This window comes from Lepidochelys kempii, chromosome 8 (assembly GCF_965140265.1).
Source record: "Lepidochelys kempii isolate rLepKem1 chromosome 8, rLepKem1.hap2, whole genome shotgun sequence".
Classification (NCBI taxonomy): Eukaryota; Metazoa; Chordata; order Testudines; family Cheloniidae; genus Lepidochelys; species Lepidochelys kempii.
In genome coordinates, this window is record NC_133263.1 from 37,434,606 (window position 1) to 37,461,725 (window position 27,120).

Sequence of the window (27,120 nt, forward strand, 5' to 3'; positions counted from 1 at the left end):
AAAAGTTACTCATGCTCCAAGCACCCAGCCTGCGCAACCTTGAACATCCGCTTCCGCCAGTCACTTGCCGTCTCATCTCAAAGAACGATATTACGCTCTAGCTACCGCGGCCGCCACTCTATGGTACTCGGGAGGACTGGCTCACTTTACGACTCTTGCTGCCAGAGCACGGCCCTTTCTGGTTCCTTATTCACTTCACATTCAACATGGCGTCGGGCAGCGGGGTAGGTGTTAAGAAGGGGGCGCGAGGGGAAGTCCAGGGCTGTTCTCTCTCCCGGCCGGGGCGGAGACCCCCACTCCGAGCCTGGAGGCGCTTGCCGGGATGCTCTGTGCCCCCGCCCGCCTGGGGCCGCTTCCGGGCCCTGGCTCGGGGCCAGGTTCTGTCTTAATTGGCGCTTGCTCACTCCCTTCCCCGTGCGCTCGGGGCAGCCTGAACTCGTGGCCGGTCTCTTGAGGCAGGTTCTCGCCCTCCGTCGTGTTTCGGAGCCGCGCTCCCTCTGGCTCAGCCTCTTCTCTGGCTGGAGGGTTGTTCCCCTCTCCGGTCGCGCTGTGCTTTGTCTCTCCCAGCGTCCGCCGCTAGCTTTTGGACAGGATTCGTATTTGGTGGGAGCCTGCTTTAGCTCTTCCCATTCCGTGGCAGGGATGTTAGTTGCAGTGTAGTGTGGAGATTTTGATCTAGTTTTTCCAGATACATTAATTGAGTGGCTCTCAACTGTCTGGACGACTGTACCCCTTTCAGGAGTCTGATTTGTCTTGTGTACACCCAAGTTTCCCCTCACTTAAACTACTTGCTTACAAAATTAGACATACAAATACAAAAGTGTCACAGCTCACTGTTACTGAAAAATAGCTGACTTTCTCATTTTTACCATAGAGTTATAAAAAGAATCAATTGGATTATAAATTTGTACTTACATTTCAGTTTATAGTATATCGAGGAGCATAAACAAGCCATTTTCTGTATGCAATTTTAGTTTGTACTGACTTTGCTAGTGCTTTTTATGTGGCCTATTGTAAAACTAGGCAAATATCTAAATGAGTTGATGTACCCCCTTGTTGAGAACCACTGCATTAATTAGTGTTCTGGGTTTTGATGTAGTGTCCTCATCACTGTTTGTTTCAGTTATTCTGGGAGAAGTTTCCTTCATTGGTTGGAGGTTAATATTGGGAGATCTGGGACTGCTGTTAATCCATTCATAAGTGCTTATTCAGATTTAGATTTTGCTCCTTCACTATTTTGCAGTAGGATTGTTGCTGTTTTGGCTGAGATGGAGCTAGGAGTGCAGTGGTTGGGTTTTTTTGGATATGCTAATGAGGGTGAGGTTCATCTCACTTTTGGTCTGTGACTCCTATTCTGCTGTACATATAGAATTTTGTTTGCAGGACGGTAGGTGGAAGGTTTCTATTTAGGCTAGGTCACCACTACAGACTGTAGTCACTGTAAGGTTTCGCGTGTAGCTGCTCTATGCTGACAGGAGACAGCTCTCCCATCTGCTTAATTAAGCCACCCCCAATGAGTGATGGGAGAGAGCCTCTCCTGCCAACATAGCACTGTCTACACTGGTGTTTTTGTTGGTGAAACTTATGTCAGTCGGTTGGGTGTGTTTTTTCACACTCCTGATGGACAAAAGTTTTACCGACTAAAGTGCTAGTCTAGACATAGCCTTGGGGCTTGTGCCATTATGTATGCTTTTTCTGACAAAGTTGGACCCCAGACTTGCTCCCTTAATCAGTAGTAGAATGGGAGGCGAGTGTATCTGTCTAGTGGTTTCTTTGTGGCATAGTAGGTCCTGCAGGGGTTTCTCTAATTCTTTTATAACTAGTTTGAAATCCCCTCAACCACTTATTATGTGACTTAAGTATATGTAATTTAAGATGTCTTAAATTGCTGTTTTATTATAAATACTTTATTTGTTTTGTGGCTTTTCCTGAAAGATCAGAACTCTTATTTTATCAATGTTAAACTTTTATGTTAATATGTTGAGATCATAGAATCATGGAAGGTTAGGGTTGGAAGAGATCTCAGGAGGTCATCTAGTCCAACCCCCTGCTTGAAGCAGGCCAACACCAGGAAACAAATCCCTACTGTGGCAGTGAGAGTGCCAAATCCTAAGCACTAGACTACCAGATATGTTTCTAGTAGGTGTAAATGCTTCTACAGGTATATGTGGATGACAGCATGCTTAGATCATTCATGTGCATGAGTGTAGGTTTTATCAGTTGTTTAGTGGGAGTCTGGGTTTTGAGAATTGCTGTAGTAGACACCTGACAGGTTATAGTCTATGTAGAAGATGGTAGTGCTGAGGGGCAGAGGGACAGATTTGGGGTAACTGCTTCCTTCTTCCAACTTGAACTTACAAAAAGATACCTAGGGAGAATTCACCATTCTCTTCCCCCTCCTCTCAGAAACAAAATGAAACAAAAACCTGACCTGAGCAGAAGACAGACACTGTTCTCTGTCGCACTTGAAACCCTGCTCTTCTGAGCCACAAGTAGAAGGGGGTGGAGTTCCCCCATAAAAATGCACTTGGGCAAATATATTTATTATCCCCTGTAGAAGAGACTTTATTTTCACTAAACTTCAAGCAAAGAAGCTTGGAGATATCTTATCCCCAAGCCCAGAGATAGACTTATGCTTTCTGAAAACCCCTCAGTGCTGGGGAACCTTTCCCTGCAAATTCAGGGAGAGCTCTTAGATTCTGAGCTACTTGAGGGGCTTTTGGGGGACATGAGTCTCTCTCTCTCTCTCTCTCTGCACTTGGGGATAGGATTTCCAAATCTCTCATGTTGCTGCTGTCTTCCCTTGTTCCAGCCCTGTGTTTCTCTGGCCTCTTTTTTTTTTTTTTCCTTTTAGCCCCTCTGTCCTCTGATCTGTGAAAAAAGTGACAGCTTCCAGATTGGCTTTTGTGTTACTGTGTATACAGTAACGATTTTTGTTGTTCATTGCCCATCTGCTAAGTGGAGAAGCCTCACTCCCCTAGACCATATTCTTCCTGGTGCCTCAAACTGCTACCAGTTCTTTTATCCCAACACTCAGTTTAAGGGCTTGTCTACACTGGCAACTTACAGTGCTGCAACTTTCTCGTTCAGGGGTGTGAAAAAACACCCCTCTGAGTGCAGCAAGTTTCAGTGCTGTAAAGCACCAGTGTAGACAGTGCACCAGTGCTGGGAGCTACATCCCTTGTGGAAAGAAAAGGAATACTAGAGACTCTCTAAGGTGCCACAAGTACTCCTTTTGTGGCACCTTAGAGTCTCTAGTACTCCTTTTCTTTTTGCAAATACAGACTAACACGGCTGCTACTCTGAAACCCCTTGTGGAGGTAGTTTTTTTTAGAGCGCTGGGAGACCTCTCTCTCAGCACTCTGCCGCAACCACACAAGCCACGTTAAAGCACTGCTGTGGCAGCGCTTTAGCGTTGCCAATGTAGACTAGCCGTACGTTGCTGAATCCATGCTATGTGGTTGTGAGGAGGCCATTCTGACTGCATAAAAACCCTTCAGGGCTTCATGTTGAAACTGAATGAAAGGAGCATTGGGGTCACATGGATAAGGTTGAGATAAAAGTTAAGGCATTCATTAAAACCACTTGCTAACTAGAGATCAAGACTGTTGTTTTAACAAACAAAGGTAATGCCAAAGAATCAGTTGTTAGCACCACCGGGGCGCTTATTTATAATTTTCTGCTTCCTTGGCGAAGCTTTCCATTGCTTTGAGTCACATAGTGGAAAAAATGAGCAAAACAACTGGAATATTCAAGGGGCAGAATGGTCTAATGGTTGGTGCGGGAGACAGTCAGGCCCTGAATTCTATTCCTGGCCATAGGAGGATGTGATGGTCATTCGTTAGAGCAGGACTAGAATCAGGACTCTTGGGTTTCGTTTTCAGCTTTGTCTCTGTTTTGCTATGTCACATTCACAGCCATTCAACTTGTCTGTGCCCTACAATTAACATGGGGCCTCGGGTACTTTTCAGTCCTTAGCAGATGTCATCTACAGGGGAAATATCATCTGTAACCTATAAGCAATTGTTAATATAAAGATTTAGGGGCTTGCGGCAACCTCCATCCCCTGTTAGATCAATCTGAAAAAGTTCCTTTAGAATCACTAGGTAAGCCCTTGTTACAGGTCATTCAGAAGTTGGATCTAATTCATTTCACTGTGTCTGGCCTGGGGATGCTGGTAAAATATCTTCAAAAGACTACATACTTTTTATTATAAAAAGAGAGTGAAGCAGCAACGAGGTTGCCTTCTCTTAAGGCTTCAACTGACTTTGATTCGTGATAATACTGTTTTTATGTGGAAGAATCTAGAGTCTGGAAAATACCCCCAAAACATAATATTTTGCACTTTGTGAATTTCCCTTTTTTTTTTACATGGGGAGGCTGCTAATAATCTTAGTTCTGACATGTTTTACAATGCTTAGGAAGCTCTGGGAATAAATGAGAAGTTTTCTACCCCTTTCCAAGACATTTTTATTCCTATCACTGGATGTTCATTCCATTTTAAGGATTGCCAGGAGGGGGAAGTTTTGAATGATTGTATTGTTGCTATAATTTCAAATGTTTGTTATTTTTTATTTTTTTAATCATGATTGGAGTCTTCATTTGGTTAAGTAAGGAAAAGGTGTCATGTATTGAGGGTATATAGTGTTTCTTTTTGTTCCCCAGCTGCGAGCAGAGAAACCACTATTCACATAAATGTTTTTCTTTTTATCAAAGTGAAATTAAAAGCATGCATGCAAAATAAAATTAGAGAACAACATATATTTGATCCTAATCATCAGTTGAAGTTGTGGGGGTACACTTTTCTACAAAATGAAGTGTCTAAGCATTTACGAACCTCTTTCTTAGTCAGTGTTCCTAACTTATAACCATCTGGGTGTTGGGTCTGGTAAAGAACCTCATCTTTTGGAGCAAATGGAATATATAACTGCACACACAGAGAGTAGATACATGAGATGGAATACTTACTGATTAGAATATCCTATGTTGGCAAATATAATAGCATATTAAAATTAATTGGCTACTTAAAATGAAATTGTCTCACTCTTGGCTATAATCCTGCATGTGTTTCCTGCCAAAAATACAGTGAACTTGAGTTAAGATTGCATCGTCTACCAATACAAATTGTAAAAAGCAAGAAAATAAGCAGTTGTGATTTTTAAAGCTCCATCTACACTTTGCTTATCTGTTCACCATCTCAACTTGAACTGTCTCCACTCTTATCCTGAGCTGCAATTCTTTCTCTTTTCCACTTTACCCCCAACCTTATATCAATAACAGGCTGGGCTATAGTGAAAGGGAGCATGAAATGGTAGCATTCATGATTCTAAAGAATTGTAGGAGGGAAAACAGCAGAATAAAGATAATGGATTTCAAGAAGGCAGACTTTAGCAAACTCAGGAAGTTGGTAGGTAAGATCCCATGGGAAGCAAGTCTAAGGGGAAAAACAGACTGAGAGAGTTGGTAGTTTTTCAGAGGTGACATTAAGGGCACAAGAGCAACTATCCCACTGCGCAGGAAAGATAGGAACTATGGCAAGAGACCATGCTTGCTTGACCAGGAAATCTTCAATGATCTGAAACTCAAAAAAAAAAAAAAAAAAAAAAAAATCTAAACAAACTACACAAGCATGCAGGGCTGTGTTCCTTGTAAGCTGTGTGGTTGGTCACGTGTGGTCGCCCAGAAGAGATTCAAGTGCTGCGCAGTTGATTAGCAGAGCCATGCACATCCAGCCAGCAATGTGTTCAGGTGCCCCCCCCCCTGCTTCTTTTCAGCCATGTTGCTCCTGCAGCTGCTCCCAGTACCCTTCTGCTGGCTGTGCAGAGTGGAGAAAGGAGGGTGCTAATGTCAGGGTGTCCCCCACCCCCTGTACCGTATCTCCACAGAGCAGGGTGGAGGGGACAGGGCTCAGGGTGAGTGAGTGCCTTAAAGAGATAGTCCATGGTCTCTCAGACTTCCCCAGCAGCCAGCACACAGACTCTCTCTGTCTCTCACGTGCACACACACTCTGTCTATTTCCCTGCACATGTACCCCATCTCTGCAGAGCTGGGGAAGGGGGCCATGGTTCAGGAGGAGGAGAGCTTTCAGTGAGTGCCTTAAAGAGACAGCAGATGGGCATCTCTCAGAAACTTCCCTAGCAGCTGTATCTCTCTCTGTGTCACACATCTCCCAACTCTGTTGTTGTTTTTACTTCTTGGTACTTCCTGTAATGCACATATATTCTCTCTCATCCGATGAAGTGAGCTGTAGCTCATGAAAGCTTATGCTCAAATAAATTTGTTAGTCTCTAAGGTGCCATAAGTACTCCTTTTCTTTTTGCATATATTCTCTGTAATATTATTCTTTCAAAATGTGTTTTAGTTTTTTGACTGGTCTATGCATTTCATAATTTTTATTTCTGGCTGGAGTAATTATCCCTATTGGTAACTTTTTAAAAATATATATTATATCTAGGTTTTTTGTTTCTACTGGTAGCGCACATTCACACATTACCTTGGTGCACGTAACAAAATTTATTCCACACATGGGTGGAAAAAATTAGAGGGATCATTGATGTAAGGACAAAATTAGAAAGGCCAAGGCACAAAATGAGTTTAAACTAGCTAAAGTCACAAAGGGTAACAAGAAAACATTCTACAAATACATTAGAAGCAAGAGGAAGATCAAGGACTGGTTAGGCCTGTTCCTCAGTGAGGGGGGAAAAGATAATAACAGAAAATCTGGAAATAGTAGAAGTGCTAACTGATTTTTTTGTTTGTTTTTCACCAAAAAGGTTAGTCATGATTGGACGTCTAACATAGTGAATGCCAGTGAAAATGAGGTAGGATCTGAGGCCAAAATAGGGAAAGAACAAGTTAAAAATTACTTAGATAAGTTAGATGTCTTCAAGTGGCAGGGCCTGATGAAATACATCCAAGAGCAATGTTTCTCAGATGTGGCCATCAGGGGCTTTTCTTGCTGCCACAGCCTTCTGGGCTGTGATGGGTGGGTGGGGCTCCCCTTCCCTGTTGCTTCTGGATGCATTGCCTTGATGTTGGTTGCTGGGGCTACCAGCAGGGATTGGGTCCTGCCCCCCTCTGGAGTCACCTGGGGCACAATGCTGGAGGACCAGGCAGCCAGTGAGTTCCCCGCATTCTCAGGGGTGTTGGGGCTCAGGCTTTGGGCTTCAGCCCTCGGGTGGCAGGCTCTGGACATGGGGCTTCAGGCTTCGGCTTCGGGCTCCTGCCCTGGGCTCTGGCTGCGTGAAGACAGGCCCCAGACTCTGGCCACACGGCTTTGGGCTCCATCCCTGGACCCTATCCTCCAGCCACAAGGCTTCAGGCTCTTGCAGCAGGGCTTCAAGTTCCAGCCCCCTGCTACCTCCCCCAACCCCCATCTCCCCTGGTTCCCCCTGCCTTCCCAGGGCTTAATTTGTCCCCAAGCTTGCCAGGGCTGAGTAGGACTGCTGTGAAAAGTGATACTTGTATGATTGTTAATATCACTTCACAACAGACTTACTAGCTAGCAATAAATATCTACACATCCAAATCATTGTAATTTGTTCATATTTATTTGGTTTTCCTAAAGCTAATTAGTATTTTATGGAAAAAGTGTGAGTGCGGCCACCAGCAAGAGTTGGTGGCCGTATTCTGAGGCCACCAAAATATTTGTCCTGAGAACTCCTGTTAGAATACTCAAGGAGCTGACTGAGGAGATGTCTGAACCATTAGCGATTATCTTCAAAAACTCATGGAAGACTGGAGAGATTCCAGAGGACTGGAAGAGGGCAAATATAGAGCTAATCTTAAAAAAGGGGGGAATAAGGACAATGCAGGGAATTACAGACCAGTCAGCTTAACTTTAGTACCCAGAAAGTTAATGGAGCAAATAATCAAGCAATCAATTTGCAAACACCTAGAATATAATGAGGTGATAAGTAACAATCAACATGGATTTGTCTAGACCAAATTGTGTCAAACCAACCTAATAGCTTTCTTTGACAGGGTAACAAGCCTTATGGATAGGGAGAAGTGGTAGATGTGGTATATCTTGACTTTAGTAAGGCTTTTGATACGGTCTCACATGACCTTCTCATAAATAAACTAGGGATATACAGCCTAATGGAGCTACTCTAGGATGGGTGCATAACTGATTGGAAAACCATTCCCAGAGAGTAGTTATCGGTGGTTCACAGTCAAGCTGGAAGGACATAGCAAGTGGGGTCCCGCAGGGATCAGTTCTGGATCCGGTTCTGTTCAACATCTTCATCAGTGATTTAGATAATGGCATAGAGAGTACACTTAGAACATTTGCGAACGATACCAAGCTGGGAGGGGTCACAAGTGCTTTGGAGGATAGAATTACTATTCAAAATGATCTGGACAAACTAGAGAAATGGTTTGAAGTAAATAGGCAGAGCCCTGTACGGACACAAATTTATGTCCGTGGAACCACAGGGCTCTCCCAGGTACCGCAGCGGCGAAAGGAGCAGAATATGGGGCTGCCGCTCCCAGGAGCCAGCGCCCCCTGCCGACAGCTCCTCCTGCATGGCTGTACCATCCCCCGCTCTGCCCCTGTTCCTTCCACGTAGCTGTCTGTATCTCCTGTCTGGGGATGTGCACGCTGTTTGAACACAGGAGCGCGACCAGGGACCGGTCGCAACCGGTGAGCCTGGTTCCAGCCCCAGTGGGTGGGGTTGGGGTCAGTACAGCCATGCCAGCGGAACTGCCGGTGCGGGGCGCTGGCTCTTGGGAGCAGCAGCCCCATGTTCTGCTCCTTTCGCTGCCATGTTTCCTGGGATAGCCCTGCGGTTCCATGGATACCGATTTATATCCATGGGTATACATTTGTATCTGTGCAGCACTCTATAAATACGATGAAATTCAGTAAGGACAAATGCAAAGTATTTCACTTAGGAAGGAACAATCATTTGCATGCATACAAAATGGGAAATGACTCCCTAAGAGAAGGTATTGTGGAAAGGGATCTGGAAGTTATAGTGAATCATAAGCTAAATATGATTCAACAGTGTAACACTGTTGCAAATAAAGCAAACATTCTGGGATGTATTGGCAGGAGTGTTGTAAGTAAGACATGAGAAGTAATTCTTCTGCTCTACTTTGCGCAGATAAGGTCTCAGCTGGAGTATTGTGTCCAGTTCTGGGCGCCACATTTCAGGAAAGATGTGGACAAATTGGAGAGAGTCCAGAGGAGAACAACAAAAATGATTAAAGGTCTGGAAAACATGACCTATGAGGGAAGACTGAAGAAATTGGGTTTGTTTAGTGTGGAGAGAGGGAAACAGGATAACAGTTTTCAGGTACATAAAAGGTTGTTACAAGAAGGAGAGAGAAAAATTGTTGTTTAATCTCTGAGGACAGGGCAAGAAGCAATGGGCTTAAATTGCAGCAAGGGAGGTTTAGGTTGGACATTAGGAAAAATCTTGATAACTGTCACGATAGTTAAGCGCTGGAACAAATTGCCTAAGGAAGTTGTGGAACCTCCATCATTTGAGGTTTTTAAGAGCAGGTTAGATAAACAGCTGTCGGGAATGGTCTAGTTATTACATAGTTCTGCCTTGAGTGCAGGGGACTGAACTAGATGACCTCAAGGTCTCTTCCAGTCCTACACTTCTATGATTTTATGGTAGGAGAGGGAGATTAGCTACTTGAGATGCCTCAGGCATGGGGAAAGCACCACTCCAGTTGGCTGCTGCCTTTAGTGAACCGTTTGTGGTTTGCTAGAGGGACATATATGATTAGATCAGTCTGAATGGGGCTCTTCTTTGTGTTTTAACAATTGTGGATAGGGCATAGGTGGGGGAGAGGCTCAGAGACTGGCAGAAAGGCTGAGCAGAACAGTTATCTGAAAAATAATTGTGGCAACGTGGAGACTGAATTGAATCACAAGTGCATATCTTGTCACAACCTTAATTTTGGCATCACCACTGATGCCTAGATAAAATTTGCACATCATGTGTGCAGAGGTCATATCCATGTGATTAATTATTTTCCATAATTAATCCTGTATCCTTGAACATTTGACAGTGTCACTGCCCATCTTCCCTGGCACTCACTTGAGCATTCTTAGTTTTTGATCAAAAGACATTTAAAAAAAAAAAATTCCGTTCCAGAAATGTGTTTTCTCTTCCTGTTCCCCTCCTCTCCCCCATTTGTCAGAGACGCTGGAATAGGAGAGTTACGGTTTTGGACCTGAGACAGCTTTTCTGCAAATAAAAAAAAGTAATGATTTTAAAGTCTGATATGTGACTAGGGCCCTACCGAATTCAAGGTCCATTTTGATCAATTTCATAGCCATGGGATTTTAAAAATAGTAAATTTCATGATTTCAGCTATTTAAATCTGAAATGTCACTGTGTTGTAATTGTAGGGGTCCTGACCCCAAAAGGAGCTGTGTGTGTGTGTGGGTCACAGGTTATTGTAGTGGAGGTTGCAGTACTGCTACCCTTACTTCTGTGTTGCTGCTGGTGATGGTACTATCTTCAGAGCCGGAGAGCAGCGGCTGCTGGCTGGGAACCCAGCTCTGAAGGCAGAGCCACCGCCACCAGCAGCAGCGCAGAAATAAAGATGGCATGGTATGGTATTGCCACCTTTACTTTTGCACTGCAGCCTGCAGAGCTGGGCCCTCAGTCTGCAGCCGCCACTCTCTGGCTGCCTAGCTCTGAAGGCAGCAGCGCAGAAGTAAAGGTGGCATGGAATGGTGTTGCCACCCTGACTTCTGTGCTGCTGCTGGTGGGGTGCTGCCTTCAGAGCTGGGTGCCTGGCCAATAGCCGCTGTTCTCTGGTCACCCAGCTTTGAAGGCAGAACAGAAGCAAGTGTGGCAATACCACGACCCCTCTAAAATAACCTTGCAACCCCTCTGCAACTCCCTTGTGGGTCAGGACCCCCAATTTGAGAAACATTGGTCTCCCCCGTGAAATCTGCATAGCATAGGGTAAAAGCACCCAAAGACCAGATTTCAAGGTCCATGACATGTTTTTCATGGCCATGAATTTGGTAGTGCCCTAGTGATGACCTTGCAGGGCTGGAATCAAGAGCCTTATCCCGTTGGAAAGGGGAGGTCCCTAATTTCCCATTGAAACCCAACACTCACTTCTAGTCGTGGAAGGACCAGGGATACAACTGTAAATGTGAAATGTTTATGCATAGAAGATCTATTCTAGGTTATTCTTAAGAGGCCATAGCTCACCAGAAATATGTGCAGTTGGTCTCCTGGTATTTTTGGAATCTGGCCTTTGCAATTGCAGGGATACAAAAATTTCAGGGCCCAATTAATTTTTTTTTTTAAGTGCTTAGTTTTTCTACAACTTGTATTCTGTGTATGCCATACTTAGTTGGAATATTCTGTATAAGTCACTTTGGCTTTGTTTCTTGTGAATAGGGCGTCCATCTCATAATCATGTTGATTAAACCTCTGTACCACACCATCATGTACTCTATGTGTACAGGTATAGACATATGTGCACACACACCTTTGTATGCATTTATCTCTCAAGAAAAGGAGTACTTGTGGCACCTAAGGTGCCACAAGTACTCCTTTTCTTTTTGCGAATACAGACTAACACGGCTGTTACTCTGAAACTTATCTCTCAAGAGTATCTCAATCTTAGGTTTATCAGCATGATCTTTTGTGGATTCAGATTTAATTGACTTTGGTGAGAGAGATGTCACTTTTTCTGTATTATTGGGCTTTGTCACTTGGTGTTTATAAATATTTGTTTCCATAATTTTTAAAACCCCATTATTTGTCTCATAAATGGAAAATGGGGATTATTATCTCAAGAGCTCCCTAAGCTTTCATTTTTGCAGAGCCATGAAATCCTCTGCTAAAAGGTGCTGTACGACTGCAAAGCGTTATTTTCCTACACCAGCCCGCCTGCTCCTGGCTGTGGGTAAAGAGGAAGTCATTGGAGTGTGCACTTTTAGTGCACTTACTTGTTGCCATGGCCCAACAAGCCACACAATTCCAGCTTTGTCCAGGATCAGTCTTTTCTTGCTGCTAGTGGAGTTGTGCAGTGTAGCCTCACATTTTGTTTCCCTTGCAGACTAAAAACCTGGATTTCCGTCGGAAGTGGGATAAAGATGAATATGAGAAACTTGCAGAGAAACGGCTCACGGAAGAGAGAGAGAAGAAAGATGGTGAGTAGTGCACTGACTCCAGGCAGACTGTTTTTCTTGCAGCAGGAGTGTTCAAACTTTTTGGCCCAAAGACCACATCTGGGTATGGAAATTGTATGGCGGGCCATGAATGCTCACAAACTTGGGGGTTGGGGTGCAGGTGGAGTGAAGGCTCCGGAAGGGGGTGTGGGCTCTGTGGTGGGTCCAGAAATGAGTTCAGTGTGTGGGAAGGGGCTCCGGGCTGGGATGCGGGTCTGGGGATGAAGGAGTGAGGGGGTACAGGAGGGTGGGACCAAGGGGTTCAGAGGGCAGGAGGGGGATCAGGGCGTTGGGGCGCGGGAGGGGGTCGGCATGCAGGCTCTGGTTGGCGCTTATCTCAAGCAGCTCCCAGAAGCAGGGGCATGTCCCCTCTCCGGCTCCTACACAGAAGCGTGGCCAGGCAGTTCTGCATGCTGCTCCATCCGCAGGCACTGCCCCGGCAGCTCCCATTGCCGTGGTTCCTGGCCAATGGGAACTGCAGGGCTGGTGCTGGGGGAGGCAGTGTGCAGAGCCCCTTGGTTGCCCCTACGTGTTAGAGCTGGAGTGGGGGACATGCTGCTGCTTCCAGGAGCTCTGTGGAGCCACGGTATGCATGGAGCAGGGCAAGACCCCTCTCCCTGACTGGAGACCCAGAGCGGGGCAAGTCCTGGACCCTACTCCCTGGCAGGTGCTCAAGGGCCAGATTAAAATGTCTGAAGGGCTGCAGTGTGCCCACCTGTGTCTTACAGTGACTCATCCAGCCCCTTTGAGTGTGAGAGGGAAATCAGCTGGAAGCAAATAACAGGAATTCAGGGCCAGTTTGTCCTCTGTTCCTTTTCCTTTGTTTGTCATAGAATATGTTTTTGAAGGGAAGAAAAAAAAAAAAGGCCAGGAACCTTATTCCTTTCCTGTTCTATTCCATATAGAGATGGAGGAATGATCAACATCTGGAAATGGGAAGAGCTCAGATTGTGGCCCAACTGGTTGACTGGGGATTCTTTAGCAATCTTATTAATTATAAACTATCACTTACTCTTATGTTCCCTACAATGCAGGGAAGAATTACTCTTTTAGAAATGGAATCCCAGCGTGAACCAGATGGCCCAATGGTTCTCTATGGCCTTCTCCACTGTGAGCAACTTGTGATCCATTGTTTTAGGTTCCCAAACCTTTCTGAAGAAGTTCTGTTGTGTGTTTGTTTTTAGGCAAACCAGTTCAGCCTGTCAAGAGGGAACTTCTGCGGCACCGAGACTATAAAGTGGATCTGGAATCCAAGCTGGGGAAAACCATTGTCATCACCAAAACTACCCCTCAGTCAGAGATGGGAGGGTAAAGCACCTTTATTTTTTTTCCAGGCTCTCATGCGTTCAGATGTTAACAAAGAAAAAGTCTCAGGATAGTCTTACGTGCAACTAGGGTCATGGCAAAGCAAGGAACCCTTATAGAGTGCCAGTTTTTGTACGTTCTCAGCAGCACAGGAGGAAGACTTTTTAGTTACAGCAACTTCGACCAGCGTCTATATTGTGTTAAATCTGGAAATTAACTTTCTGGAATTATGGCCAGAAGTGCAGCAGTACAAGCTTCTTCCTCCCTTACCACTCCACATCAGTGTTTCTCAGCCACTCTGGGAACAACCTCTAGGCAATCTATAGCCTGGTCAGTTCTTGGCTAAGACTGGCAATAGGAGGCAAGTTGCATATTAAGATGCTTTGTGATCTAGATACTTCTCCACTAGAAATGGGGCTGAGAGCTGTTTGCGTTACAGAAATCCCCAAAGGTCTCTGCTGTAGTCGGGACTCTTGGTTACTATTGACAGGCGTTACATTTAAGCTAGTGAAAGTCTCCTTAACCCATCACCAGTATTCTGAGCCATCAAGTCTCTGGAACAAGGAGCTTTAAAGATCGCCTAGAGTAGTAATAAGCATTTCAGTAGCCTGTTGTCAGAGGAAGGTAGCAAAAGGTACCAAGAGAAATGTATGGATGGGAGAGAAGGGGTTTCCTGTTAGAAAGGGGCTGACTGAAAGCAAAAATAAGCCATCATACAGCTGCAAAGATGGGTCAGTTTCTCTTCCAGCTCTTCTCTCACCTCACCTCCCCAAATGTGGGAAGTAGGACGTGGGAGCAATCCCTTCAGACTTTATAGGGTGGTGATTCTACTAGCTCACATTGTTTCTTGGGCTCTCTATGATGTAGATAACTTCCCTTTCACCTGGAGCTATTATCCCAGAAGCTATTATCCCAGAATCAGGCTTATCAGAGTCCAGACAATACAGTTCAATGCTCCTGTGTAATGCTGGACTCCTACTTACCATATTTCTGAATACTTAGCTTACTATCTAGCATTCTAGATTTCTTTCGGTGCAGTATTTTGAATCTAGGGCTGCTGTCTGGAATTGAACCAGGTCCAGGTGAACTTCTCTCTTTAATTGGCGTGAAAGGAAAATTCTTGCAGGATGAATTTTGTTTTGTGCTTTGGAGCTGATCCCTTCTCTCTTTCTCCCCAGATATTACTGTAATGTATGTGACTGTGTGGTGAAAGACTCCATCAACTTCTTGGATCATATCAATGGCAAAAAGCGTAAGGATAATGTATTTTCTCTATGCCATGTTGTGTGATCACTAAAATATTGTTACAAGCCTTTCCCCTACCAAATTTACTTCATTCTGTGTGGCCAGGGCCTACAGTGTCAAGTGTTGGCACATGTGGAAATAAATGCTTTTGATATTAGGATTTACTCAACATTTGCTGGTGAGGGCCATGGAAATGCTGACCTGTTATCTCCTAACAACTTCTCCATGGTGCTGGAGGCCACTGGTGTGAAATGAGCTCAGGAGAAATTGCAAGAGTTATGTCCTTCATTGGATTGGGAGTGAGAAAATGCTTCAGAATTTCTGTTGTTCGAGAACCCCATTGTCAGCAAGCTGTGCAGTTCCTCAGGGAACTTTAAAAGTGGATGATAAATACCATTGGAGCATCAATGTTGGAAGGAGATTCCTAAGGAAGGAATAGGGATATGTCCCCTCATGTCTAGATCCCTCTGTTAGACGGAAGTGGTGTGAGCATAATGAATTCCTGAGCTCTGTTACCAACTCTGACCCGGTCTCCCTCCTTGGCTCTGAACAACCTCTGTGTCTGTTTCCTCATCTGTAAAACATGGATCAAATACACAGGGGTGTTGTGGGGATTAACTACTTTGTTTATAAAGAATTATTGAATTGCCTTGTAGAGCTATACTGTGCAAGCCATGTACCGGGCTCCTGTTGATAGCAACACAACCATTCAGGAGATGCTTGTGCCGAGATGGGATCAAAAGGTTCCATGACATGACATATAAAAAGCTACCCCGCATCCTCTGGTCCAACTCTCATTTCCTTTTTCTATTTGTGTGATCATTCATGGAAGTAGGAACTCCTGTTCTCTCAACTTTATCTTCTGGTTAGTTTAAATTTCACATTGGCTTAGCTTTCCTATTTTATAATTAGGTATAGCTGTAGTGTTGAATTTTTAAAATAAATTTGTAGTGACTGAGCAATTCTGTTGGTCTTGACTCTGTTGGAATTGCAGCTGACCCAGAATGAGAGGCTGGATTCACAAAGTATGTTTCTTGCTGAGTAAAATATCTGCTGTAGATCAACCTATTAGTGAGTAGAGTGCTTAGGAGAGAAGTACTGTCCCAGCAGGTGTTCATCCTGTGTGGGTTTGTCCCCCGTAAAGCATGATGGGAGTGGAGAAGGAGGTCTTCCTGATGGAGGAGGATTTGACTCCATGCCCCTACTCTTCAAAGCTGATTAATTTGTCAGTGTCTAAGTCCTCAGGTTGGAGCCTGTGTTCTCTGCCTTTGAGGTCAGCATTGTCCAGACGTTAATCAGAGGCCATCATCATCAAGGCAGGCACAGATATCGTTTTATTCAAGGAAACGGGAGAGAGTTGGGATCCATCACCTCAGGTCAGAAGTGAAGAAGGAAGGCAAGACAGATTTCTCCATTTGTTGCTATGGGAAAAAAAGTGGTGGAAAAGGAGATCTCAACATCCTAGTCCAAAGTGATCAGTCAAAGAGTTCTCAATCTAAGTAGTCCTCAGTCCTTGTGTAGTAGGAAGAGAGCCTGAGATATAAACCCTTGTATCAGAGGCCGGGTATGAGGCCTGAGCTAAAGCAGTGGGCAGGCTTTGCTGATATAAAGCAAAGGTAGCAAAAGTCAGGCTGTGAGAAAACACCAGGCTCTGCCTGCTTGCAGGCTCACAGAGCCCAGCAAGAAGGGGGTGGGTATTGCAGAAACACACATTCCTAAGCACTGCTAGGCACAGAGCACTCCCGCAAACACTTCCCAGAAGAATGGTACCAGAATATCCCGATATTAAGGATGGTGTAAAAACATTGCCCATGGATAACAGGAACACAGTGTCCCCTCCTGAAAGATAAGGTCAGGATGACAGTGTGATGAATTGAGATGTTTTGATCGAACCACCATGTACAAGGGGGATGGGTGATAACTAGCACGTCAGGGGGCAATAACTAACTATGTCAGAGGGCAGTACATAACTTGTTTGTATCAGGGTATAAAGCGAGTGTCTTGGTCCAGCTGAGGGGGAAATGGAAAAGTCCGTCCATTCACTGAGCTCCGTCCGTTGTCGTGGGCATACATGTCTTAGTATCCTCGTAGAGTCTGCCAGGTGCTGTTACTGTGTTTTGTCGACAATATACCTGGCCTGGTGCTTTTGTACCTTAATGGATCTCGTGGACATTGGATGGTTCACTCGAGGTCTGCTGTGCCAGCTGTCTGCGCAGAGCTGGGGCAGCACACGGAGAACACACACACGCGGCCGAACATCTAACAACACTGAGAACCCATCTGTTCTGAGGAAGTTACCAGGGGTGATTTCATCAGTTCTTAAAGGTTTTGACAACTCGTTCTTCTGTGGGGGGTGACCACTGGGATTTAGTTTCCCAGTCTACACTAGTCAAGTCTTTACACCACCTAAAGGCAGAAATTTTAGAGGACATGGAGGACATACTGTCCTCTCAGTGGAGGAGCTGTTCATCTGACTTTGGAGCTGGAATGTGGATCTATAGCTCATAAGGGATTAGTATAATTTGACTCTGCTATGGTGCATAGGCACACAGAAAGATTTGATCAGTCCAAGTTAACAGAAACATACTTTGGTATTGTTCCAGGAACTGACTATAAACAGTGCCACTTTCACTAGTAGGTCCCTTCCTCATATGCTGCTTTTATGTCTGGTGCAGTGTCATACAAGAGTGACACAAACCACCATTTTAGGATGCTGTGGCAGTTGGAGGCAGCCACTGTTGCATTCATCATAAATATGGTCTGTGCTGTAACTGGCTTCAGCATCCTCTGAGTATTCGAAAGAAAGTCCTTAGAGAGAGTTTCTGATTCTAATTCCCATATTACTTTAATATCCCCATCTCCTAGAAAGAAGGAATTGGTTAAAAACTGAGGAAGGAGGAATAAGAGGAGGAAATAGAGGATTGTTGTCTTCACTGTCTGTGGAAGCTATGGTCCTTTCTTCTGTGTCACCACCCGAAGATTCCAAGGCCTTTCTAGAGATCATAGTCTAGATGCCCAGGGCTCTGGACCTTCCCCTCTTTCTAGCCCAAAATGAAAAGTCTCCGAATTTTTGATACGTTCTTGGGTGTGCACAGAGCAAAAAAAGGTTTCTGACCCAATATTAAAGGTCTTTTGGATATGGCTAGGAAGTTGTGGGCTCATCTGGCCACAGTACCAGCAATAGTAAAGGAAATGAATTGGTCAAATTCAATGATATTTGTGGAGTACTTCAGTGATACAGTGGTGGGGGCCATATAAAAATGTAGATAGATCTTCAGTCTTCCTGTTCTAAAGACCCAAATATCAATTATCTATTTTTGTTTCATTGTGGATCTCTCATGCGTTTGAAAAGGAAGATAGTGGGAGTGTAAGTCCGTTATGTCCCACTTTCATAGAGACCACTTTTTCCTCAAAGCCATTGTTCCTCAAAGCCATTGTTCCTCTATCAAAGAGCAGGTTTCATGGCATCTATAAAAGCCCCAAATAGTTTCTTTCCTCATCTGTTCCCCTTACAATACTTTTTGGGGATAGACTGCTTCATGTTTCCTTTTCCATTTCAGTCAGACACATGGGTGCTAGAAATGATGGGAAATGGCAGTTGTTTTGTATTTTCTCTCTCTTTTTAGGGGTCTTTCTCACAAGAAGGTGCTGTGGGGAAAAATTACTTCCCTTTTAAAGATTGGTACTATGGGAACAGTGTCTGTTGAGTTCAAAGGCAAAGGCTTCTATTCCCTGTACTTGTATTTTTCTTAAGTCCTTAAAAAAAAAAAAGTGCCTTTGTCTTATCTCTATTCTAAAAAGCTAAACAAATACATTAAGAATTAAGTCTTACATAGTTTCTCTGTCAAATATTCCTTCCATTATTTCACAGCACAGGTTTAATGTGCTCAGACATTTATTTTTGTATTTTTATAAGAGAAAGACCCAGGAAATGTCCAAAGTTCCAGTTCAGCAACAAGCATTTCCAATACAAGGTATTGGCATTTTGCATTTTCCAAAGCCTCAGGGTATTTATCTGTGGTGGCTCCTCACTTAAGAAGACAAAGTTTTCAAGTGTGTCTGCTCTTAGGATAATTTTGGCTTAGCCAGCCAATTGGCAGAGTGGCTCAAGATCTCTTGCAATCTGCCTGTTTCAGAGGCTGATCAAATGCAGAGAAAGTGCTGTTGGAGCCTAGTCAAAGTCTGACTTTCACAAAGCAACTCTGGATTTCTCAAAGGGACTGGCATTGCTGCTGCTTGATACATTTGAAGAGTTAGAGACAGTGCAGCTAGTCACAGAGCAACTAGTGCACCAGCCAGATTTTACCTCATGGTGCTGAGTGTCATGGTGCCATGAATGCTCTTAACTCCCTGAGCAAGATTATGAATGACACCTCTCCAAAACGGGTTACATTCTGGACACAGTCCAAAGTTACACAGTTTGAACGGGATTCTCTGTTTAATTAGAGGCTCGTTCAACACCGCTCTTTCGCTCTGATGTTACTTTCTAGTCTTCTGCAATGAGTGGTTTCAAAGACAATCTTTGAAGGAAAAATTGACATTATTCACGCACTAACTTATATTAATAGAATGTGTTACCTCTGCAGATCCTCGCTAACCTTGCCGCCTCCTCTCTTCCTCAGAGACATTCCTTTTGGGATGTTCTAAGTCAAAGAGGAGCAGAGTACAGATTCTGGGTGCAGTCCTTGTTTACAGTTGGGTTCTGGAACCTTTTTGTCCTAGATAAGCACAGGCATCCTGGATGAATCACAACTTGAAAACCTCTGAATTCATGAACCACTGTGGGGTCATCAAAGTATTTGAATTGTCTATGGATCTGCTTCCTTACTATTGATGAAGGATGTGAATTGAAATGAGGCAATTCCACTGTTCTAGAAAGTTTAAATTGTGCATGCATCAGTTGTGAACATTTTCACCCCATGAGTTTACAATAGCAACTATATAAGACTTTGTTGTATTGCATAATAACAAATCTGAGTTTTGTGATTCTTTTTCCGTTGTACACAAAAGGTAAACTAATGGAATGGGACTGTGTAGTCTGGGATAATCTTTGGACCAGTTGCCCAATTCTGGGGAGCTAAAGGGGCATGGGAGAAAATCATAGGAGAATACTGCGGGAAGAGACGAACATAGGAAATCAGAGGGAAGAGAGAATGTTGGAAGTTTTGAGTATGGAAAAATGAACAATGCAAAAAATTTTCAAAATAAACCTATTGAAGTGAAAAGCAAGAAAAATCAGGGAAAAAAAGGGATTTTTAAGAGTGTTGAGGGTAAACCACTGTAGTTTGTTGAAATGTATTTAAATATGGCTCTGTTAGGAGAACAGGCCTATATTTGACACACATTGCGGGTCAGGTGGTGAGAGATGAATCTACATTTCAATAGAATTTGGAAGTAGAAATTCTGGGACACATTTATTTCCTCCCTGCATGATCTTCACTTATTATTAACCTCTATCCTTTTTGTAAGATCCTGGGGGAGTTGCTGATTGGGAAGGGAGGTGGTGTTCAAGGGTATCTCTCTTTTTATAAAAACTCATTCACAGAATGAAGTTTGAGAATGCTGGATGCAAAGTGAAACTGCCTAGTATCTCTGGACCACTCTGAAGCTGGTTTCAGACATGTAGCAATCTTGTGCCTGAGCTTTGTACTGCTCCTTAACTGCTGATGGCATTGGTGGTTCCAAAGCAATCTGCTGCCCTAAGGCATGTCCCAGACAGGCAGCAGACTATCTGGCAGTGTGGTGGCAGGACGCCAAGAATTCATGGTGAATTGGCCAGGCATAAGTGCTTTGGAAACACTGCCACATGGAAACTTGTTCATAATCAACTCCACTTGTTATAGAGAGCGTTGAATTACCCTAATCAGTTTCTATGAATCTGTTATTTATAATTATTTATCTTGGTGTTTCATTGGAGGATGGGCAGCTCTTTAATCTCGCTGCCTGCATTTTACCAATGACTAGAAATTCCCTGCTTAACACTTTTCAGAGTAACAGCCATGTTAGTCTGTATTGAAGTGAGCTGTGGCTCATGAAAGCTTATGCTCAAATAAATTGGTTAGTCTCTAAGGTGCCACAAGTACTCCTTTTCTTTCTGCTTAACACTGAGCTTCTACAAAATGCCACTGATTTTTTTTTCTTTTTGCTCTGTCATCACTGAAGAGGTCTGCTGCTATGGCAGAACTTGATTCTGATAAGTAGTGTCTCCCACATCAGCACTCTACATCTCTCCAGTCACTTGCACCTTTTGTGGACAGGACAGAGTTGGATTTCCATTCTCAACTCCCAACATTTCAAAATATCTGGGATGGGATAGGGGCTACCATCGTGGCACCTTTAAAGGAACAAGTCAACTTGTCACACTTTTGTGTGTAAATATTTTGTTTCCTATTATTATGAGTACTGACTAAGATTATTGTCACTGAAAAAATGAGACATGGGCCTTTCTCTCCCAACCCTCCTTTTTTAGTTTACATGTGAAACTGCTTCTTTACCAAGTGCTGTCAAAAGCACAGTTTCCCTTGTATAGTCATGCAGTTTCCCCCGTTTCATTCATAGATTCCAAGGCTGGAAGGGACCATTGTGATCATTATGTCTGACCACCTGTATAACACAGGCCAGAGAACTTCCCAAAAATAATTTCTAGAGCAAAGCTTTTAGGAAAAAACATCCAATCTTGATTTTAAAATGGTGATGGAGAATCTACCACAACCCTTGGTAAATTGTTTCAATGGTTAATTACCATCGCTGTCAAAAAATTACACTTTATTTCCAGACTGAATTTGTCTAGCTTCAACTTCCAACCATTGGATTGTGCTATATCTTTCTCTGCTTATACTGAAGAGTCCATTAGTAAATATTTGTTCCCCTTGTAGTTACTTATAGACTGTAATCAAATCACCCGTTAACTTTCTTTTTGTTAAGCTAAATAGATTGAGCTCTTTGATTATCACTATAGAGCAGGTTTTTAATCCTTTATCATGACTCTTCTCTGAACCCTGTCCAATTTATCAACATCCTTCTTGAATTGTGGGCACCAGAACTGCACACAATATTCCAGCAGCGGTCACACCAGTGTCAGATACAGAAATAAAACTTGGTAAGGCAACTCCCATCTTTTCATGTGCTGTATATTTATACCTGCTTACTGTATTTTTCACTCCATGCATCTGATGAAGTGGGTTATAGCCCACAAAAGCTTTATGCCCAAATAAATTTTAGTCTCTAAGGTGCTGTAAGGACTCCTTGTTGTTTTTAGAGCTAAAATAACCTCTCTGCTCCCACTTGAGAATTCCCTTTTTATGCATCCCGGGATCACATTAGCTCTTTTGGCCATGGTGTCATTGGGAGCTCACGTTCAGCTGATTATCCACCATTACCCCCAAATCTTTCACTCATTGCTTCCCAGCATAAAGTCCTCCATCCTGTAAGTATGGCCTCTGTTCCTCGCTGTATACAATTTACATTTAGCTGTACTAAAATGCATATTGTTTGCTTGCGCCCAGTTTACCACACAATCCCAATTGCTCTGAGTCAGTGACCTGTCCTTTTCATTTATTTACTACTCCCCCAGTTTTTGTGTCCTCTGCAAACTTTATCAATGATGTTGTGGTTTTCTTCCTGTTTGTGTGGCTCTTTCACACAGACATGGAAGAGAGAGAAACAATAAAAAATAGATACAGGTGATTGTAAATCCACACACACTGGTTTGGGGGCTCAGGTGCAGGTGTGGATCTTAAATATACATTTTAATTTTGACTAGGTTTTAGAGCAGCGGTCCGCAAACTGTGGGGCGCGCCCCCCGTAGGGGGATGTGGAGAAACATTCAGGGTGCAGCGGAGCCTGGGTCAGCCCCCCCTTCTCCCCCCCCCCCCCCGGGGTTGGGAAGGAAGTGCCACCCAGCCCCACTCCCAGCTGAGGTCTAGCTGCAGCACCAGCCCTGTTCCTGACTGCAGCCCCTGGCCCTGGTTCCCAACTGTAGCTCCAGGTGCGGGGGGCAGGACTTGGACAAAAAAATGTGGGGAACCACTGTTTTAGATTGTGGAAATATCCCTTTAAAACTCATCACCTGTCAGACACTGCAAACTGCACAGAATGTGGAAACCAGGGGCTAAAATGGAGACCGGAGCTCTAATTTGCTGTCTAGTAGCACAGAGCTCTACCAGCAAATCACTTCTGGGGCATTTTTCCCTAATTGATCTTTCAGAGGTTGCACTTGTGAAGCATTGGCAGTGAGCACATTGTGGGCTGGATTTACTGTTGCCCTGTTAGTGCGAAGTGGGTATAAAGTGCTACTAATCAGAATGGCAGCATTTTACATCTGCTTTGCATTTGAGTAAATGACTACACAAAGTACAGGGCAACAGTTAATTGGGCTCTATGGTGGCACTCAAAATGGGCTGGGGAACACTGGTGCAAGGGGATGTATGGGGGTGGAATGGGAATTGGAGGAGGTTAAAATGACACTGTGTGTTGAAACTTCTAATTTTGGGTCCTGGAATAGGCTGTCTGCGGATATTTAATGGGCACTGAAGTAGAAGTAACATGGCTGCTCTGTCCATTCCTGTCCCCTCCAGATCAAAGGAATCTGGGCATGTCCATGAGGGTGGAGCGCTCCACACTAGATCAAGTGAAAAAACGCTTTGAAGTGAACAAGAAGAAAATGGAGGAGAAGCAAAAGGACTATGACTTTGAGGAGAGGATGAAGGAGCTCAGAGAAGAGGTGAGGCAATGGCAGCATTTCAACAATTTAGCATGACCTGAAAGAAATGACATCTTCATTGAAGGAATCATAGAATCATAGAATATCAGGGTTGGAAGGGACCCCAGAAGGTCATCTAGTCCAACCCCCTGCTCGAAGCAGGACCAATTCCCAGTTAAATCATCCCAGCCAGGGCTTTGTCAAGCCTGACCTTAAAAACCTCTAAGGAAGGAGATTCTACCACCTCCCTAGGTAACGCATTCCAGTGTTTCAGCACCCTCTTAGTGAAAAAGTTTTTCCTAATATCCAATCTAAACTTCCCCCACTGCAACTTGAGACCATTACTCCTCGTTCTGTCATCTGCCACCATGTGTCTAACTATCAAACAAAAATGTGCAAAGAATGTTGGCAGCAGGTGCTCCCAGTACACCAGGATCTCTGCGGGGTTAAAAGAAGGTCTTCTCTTCTCTCTCCCCCAAAAAAGTCCTTTATCTGAATTGTCAGAGTAGTTGTTTTCATACAAAACTGTCATCCTCATGTTTTCAACCATAGTGACACTGATCAGAATATATAACATTCAATATATAACTCCCATAACCTGCATGTGGTCCCAGGGCTCAGAAACTGGTAATTAAAGCTGACTTTTCATATATTTCCTTATATATTTCCATACTGCCATGGCTTCTGGTGCTGAGGAAGGAGAGGAACTTCTCCTATGTTTACCGCATCTATGCCACTCCCATGGGTGCCAGAGCTTTAAGAAGCTTGAAATGTGCACACAGGAACTCTGTTAAAATCAAATGCCCCATGTTACTTCCTTCCCTCTCGAACATGTTTTTAAATGGCAAAAGCAAAGCCCTAGAATGAAGATTTGCCTCAGATTTCATTTCAAAATAACCAGGAAAGTTCTTCTGGGAGTTGAAAAGCATCTTGTACGTGCCTGAGCTCTTTGATGCTTTTATTTCCTATGAATGGTCATTACAAAAAAAAGCTCCTGATACATAAGGCTCCCCTGCCACCTTGGTTTCCAGATTCTCTGAGCTTTATTCTACAGCAGGGGTTATCCACAGGGCCACCAACGGAATCCTAAAACATGGCCTCCAACTGTATTGGCTTGGTTGGGACAAAGCTGGTCAACTGCAGGTTTTGTTGCTGATGAACCCAAGGAATTTTTATTAATCTATTTAGGGAAATACAAATGCAGAGACATATTAGGGGTGCAGGAAATTCCTTAGGATGAAAAACTGATGGAAGTCTATATATTCTAAAAAATAAGCAGCTTATTGCTGTCACATACTACTGAGTATGGCTGTTTTAGACTAAATCCCCTGTGTTGGAGTTACAAAGCGATAGACATGCAGGTGGTGATGGAAAACACTGAGAGACCTTGAGCTCCAGCACCAACAGGAACTGCTGCTGAGTTGGGGGCTGAAGTCACACTTCTGCATACCCCCAGCACAAGTCTGGCGCCGTTCCAGGGCCTGCGATCTTTGTAGAATGCTCTAATCAGAATGTTTCAATGAAAAACCCTTTTAAGCCACCCTTTATTCCCCCGAGCCACTCAGAACTCAGCTTATGTTCCACTGAGCAGCTCTCACTCTGCTGCATCAAAAGCCGTCAGACAGTGACATTGTCTGTAGCTGTCATTCAGCACCACAGTTGTTGGAACAGGGCATCAGTACAAGATAAATGTCTCCTGTTTTAAAAACAACTCTCCTTTTGCCTTGTTGAATTTCCGATTAAGTCTTTGGCATTTGTTTAACAGGGGAAGCTGAGAATCTCACAAAACTATTGCAGTATAATCCTCTTAGGTGTAATTTACCTGTTAGGATCACCGGACCATGGCCTTTCCCTGTGGGAAGCCACTCTCCTCCAAGTCCACCATTTTCCTTCCATCCATTGTCTGTCCTTCAGACTGAAAAGAATCCTGTCTCCCTATGTTGGTGATAGAAATTAGACTGACTGATAAGTGTCCAGACCTTCTATCTTAAAGGGTTTGTGGTATAAGAAAGTTAGAATCACACTGCATTTCTTTCCTTGTATTGCAGGAGGAAAAGGCCAAAGCCTATAAGAAGGAAAAACAGAGAGAGAAGAAGAGGAGGGCAGAGGAAGACTTGACATTTGAAGAGGATGATGAAATGGCAGCTGTGATGGGTTTCTCTGGCTTTGGCTCTACCAAGAAGACTCACTGATCAGTTCTGGACTTTTCTCTTTCTTTATAAAGATTGTTTATACCCCCAGGACTCTGGAAAACTCTTCAAAGACTTGACGGAGAATTTGTATGTAATTCTCCCCCTAGACGTTGGCTGGAGGAGTTGGGAAGCAATTTCACGTTCAACTTGTGCTGCAGAACAAGCTCTGTCCCCAGTCATTAGTGCCCCACTGCCTGCAGAGATACCATAACCTTAGCCTAGCTGGCAAACCTCTAAATTCCAAATACAGACCTTTCAATTAGCATCTTCTCCACAAACTCCCCCTGTCCCATCCTGCAGTAAATTCTGTGGAGTTCTCCTGGTTTCTGTCTTTGATTCTTTTCATCTTTTGTGAGGAGTCTGCAAGCTGAATGTTTCTTTTGGAAACCCCATTGGCCTTTAGCCACCTCATTCTTTGTACTAGTCCTGGCTGCTTGTCACTTTGTGTTCTGTGGCCTTGTGTGTGTGCCGGGAAACATCCTGTTGGGTACCTTTTAGTGTTAAACTAATAAAATTCTGTACAGATGGTATGGTTCAGGAATTGCTCGTCCATCTGAGAAATGAGTATACTTTTTGTTTGCTTAAAATACAGATAATTCTTTAATATTTTTTAGAATGTGTAACTAAAGGAATTACACTGTAATGAGTGTTTAAATATGGATTGTATAGGTTGAATTTTTATTTCTTGAGAAGAGCTTGAGGTTTTTTGGACACTGGGTTTGCTGAAACTTCTTTTTGTATTTTATCTGCAATGGGCTCTATTTTTATTTTCACTGTTTTCCTTGTGTTCAGTGGTGTAATCAGAATTTCTTTAGCTTAGGTAACAAATACCTTTCTGGGACTTACCTAGGATAGAGCTAAAGGGAAAACAGCAGAGAAATATGTGGAATTTGCCTAAAATAAATAATTTTTTTTTTTGTTGCTGGAAACTATCAGATTGTTTTGTAGGGAATCTTGTTTTTATTCTTTTTAAGTAAGGACTTGAGAACAGAACAGTAATGGCTTTCAAAGCGTGTGTGTGTGTTTGATATGTGGGTTTTGTTTTGTGTGGGGGTAGGGGGGGCGTTGGCGGGGGTGGAATCTTTGGGTCTCCTATGCATGTTGGTAGGAAATCCCAGATTGGAGTTTCTTGCCTCAGCTGCAATTAATGGACTCTAGTATTTAATGGCCGTTGTAGTATGTCCCTAAATATTTCTGATCTTATTTGGAGCTTTTTCTTTCCCATCTTGCATCTGGTTGGGGACCTGCTTTCTGAGCAACTTCCGATCTCCTATTCCCCAAATCCTTTTCATTGCTCCTTTTATTTACTTCAGTCCAACCCTCTGTGACTCAGCTGCTTTTTCGGGTTAGGAGGATTTACATCTCGTGTCGCTAATTTTCATAGTGCCATCCTTTTTATATTGATGGAATCATTGTTCTTTTCGCTCTCTGTACCTTTGTGAAGTCTCAGACTCAAGGAAGGGCTGCAGTGTATTTAGCTTTCTCTTTCTAATACACACAGAATAAATCCTGTAATGTTT

General features: G+C 43.6%; 1 protein-coding gene across 1 annotated transcript; it reads left to right on the plus strand.

Moving 5' to 3' along the window:
- Positions 1-99: 99 nt before the first annotated feature.
- ZMAT2 (zinc finger matrin-type 2) lies at positions 100-27,120 on the plus strand. The gene is made up of 6 exons (XM_073356094.1): positions 100-224; positions 12,046-12,139; positions 13,342-13,465; positions 14,641-14,714; positions 23,284-23,429; positions 25,457-27,120. The coding sequence occupies exons 1-6, from the start codon at positions 207-209 to the stop codon at positions 25,598-25,600; spliced, it is 600 nt and encodes a 199-aa protein (XP_073212195.1). The 5' UTR covers positions 100-206; the 3' UTR covers positions 25,601-27,120.

Coding starts and splice junctions, on each gene's coding strand:
- ZMAT2 (XM_073356094.1), top strand. Junction 13,466..14,640: donor CCTCAGTCAGAGATGGGAGG/GTAAAGCACCTT, acceptor CTTTCTCCCCAG/ATATTACTGTAATGTATGTG. Junction 23,430..25,456: donor TGAAGGAGCTCAGAGAAGAG/GTGAGGCAATGG, acceptor CTTGTATTGCAG/GAGGAAAAGGCCAAAGCCTA.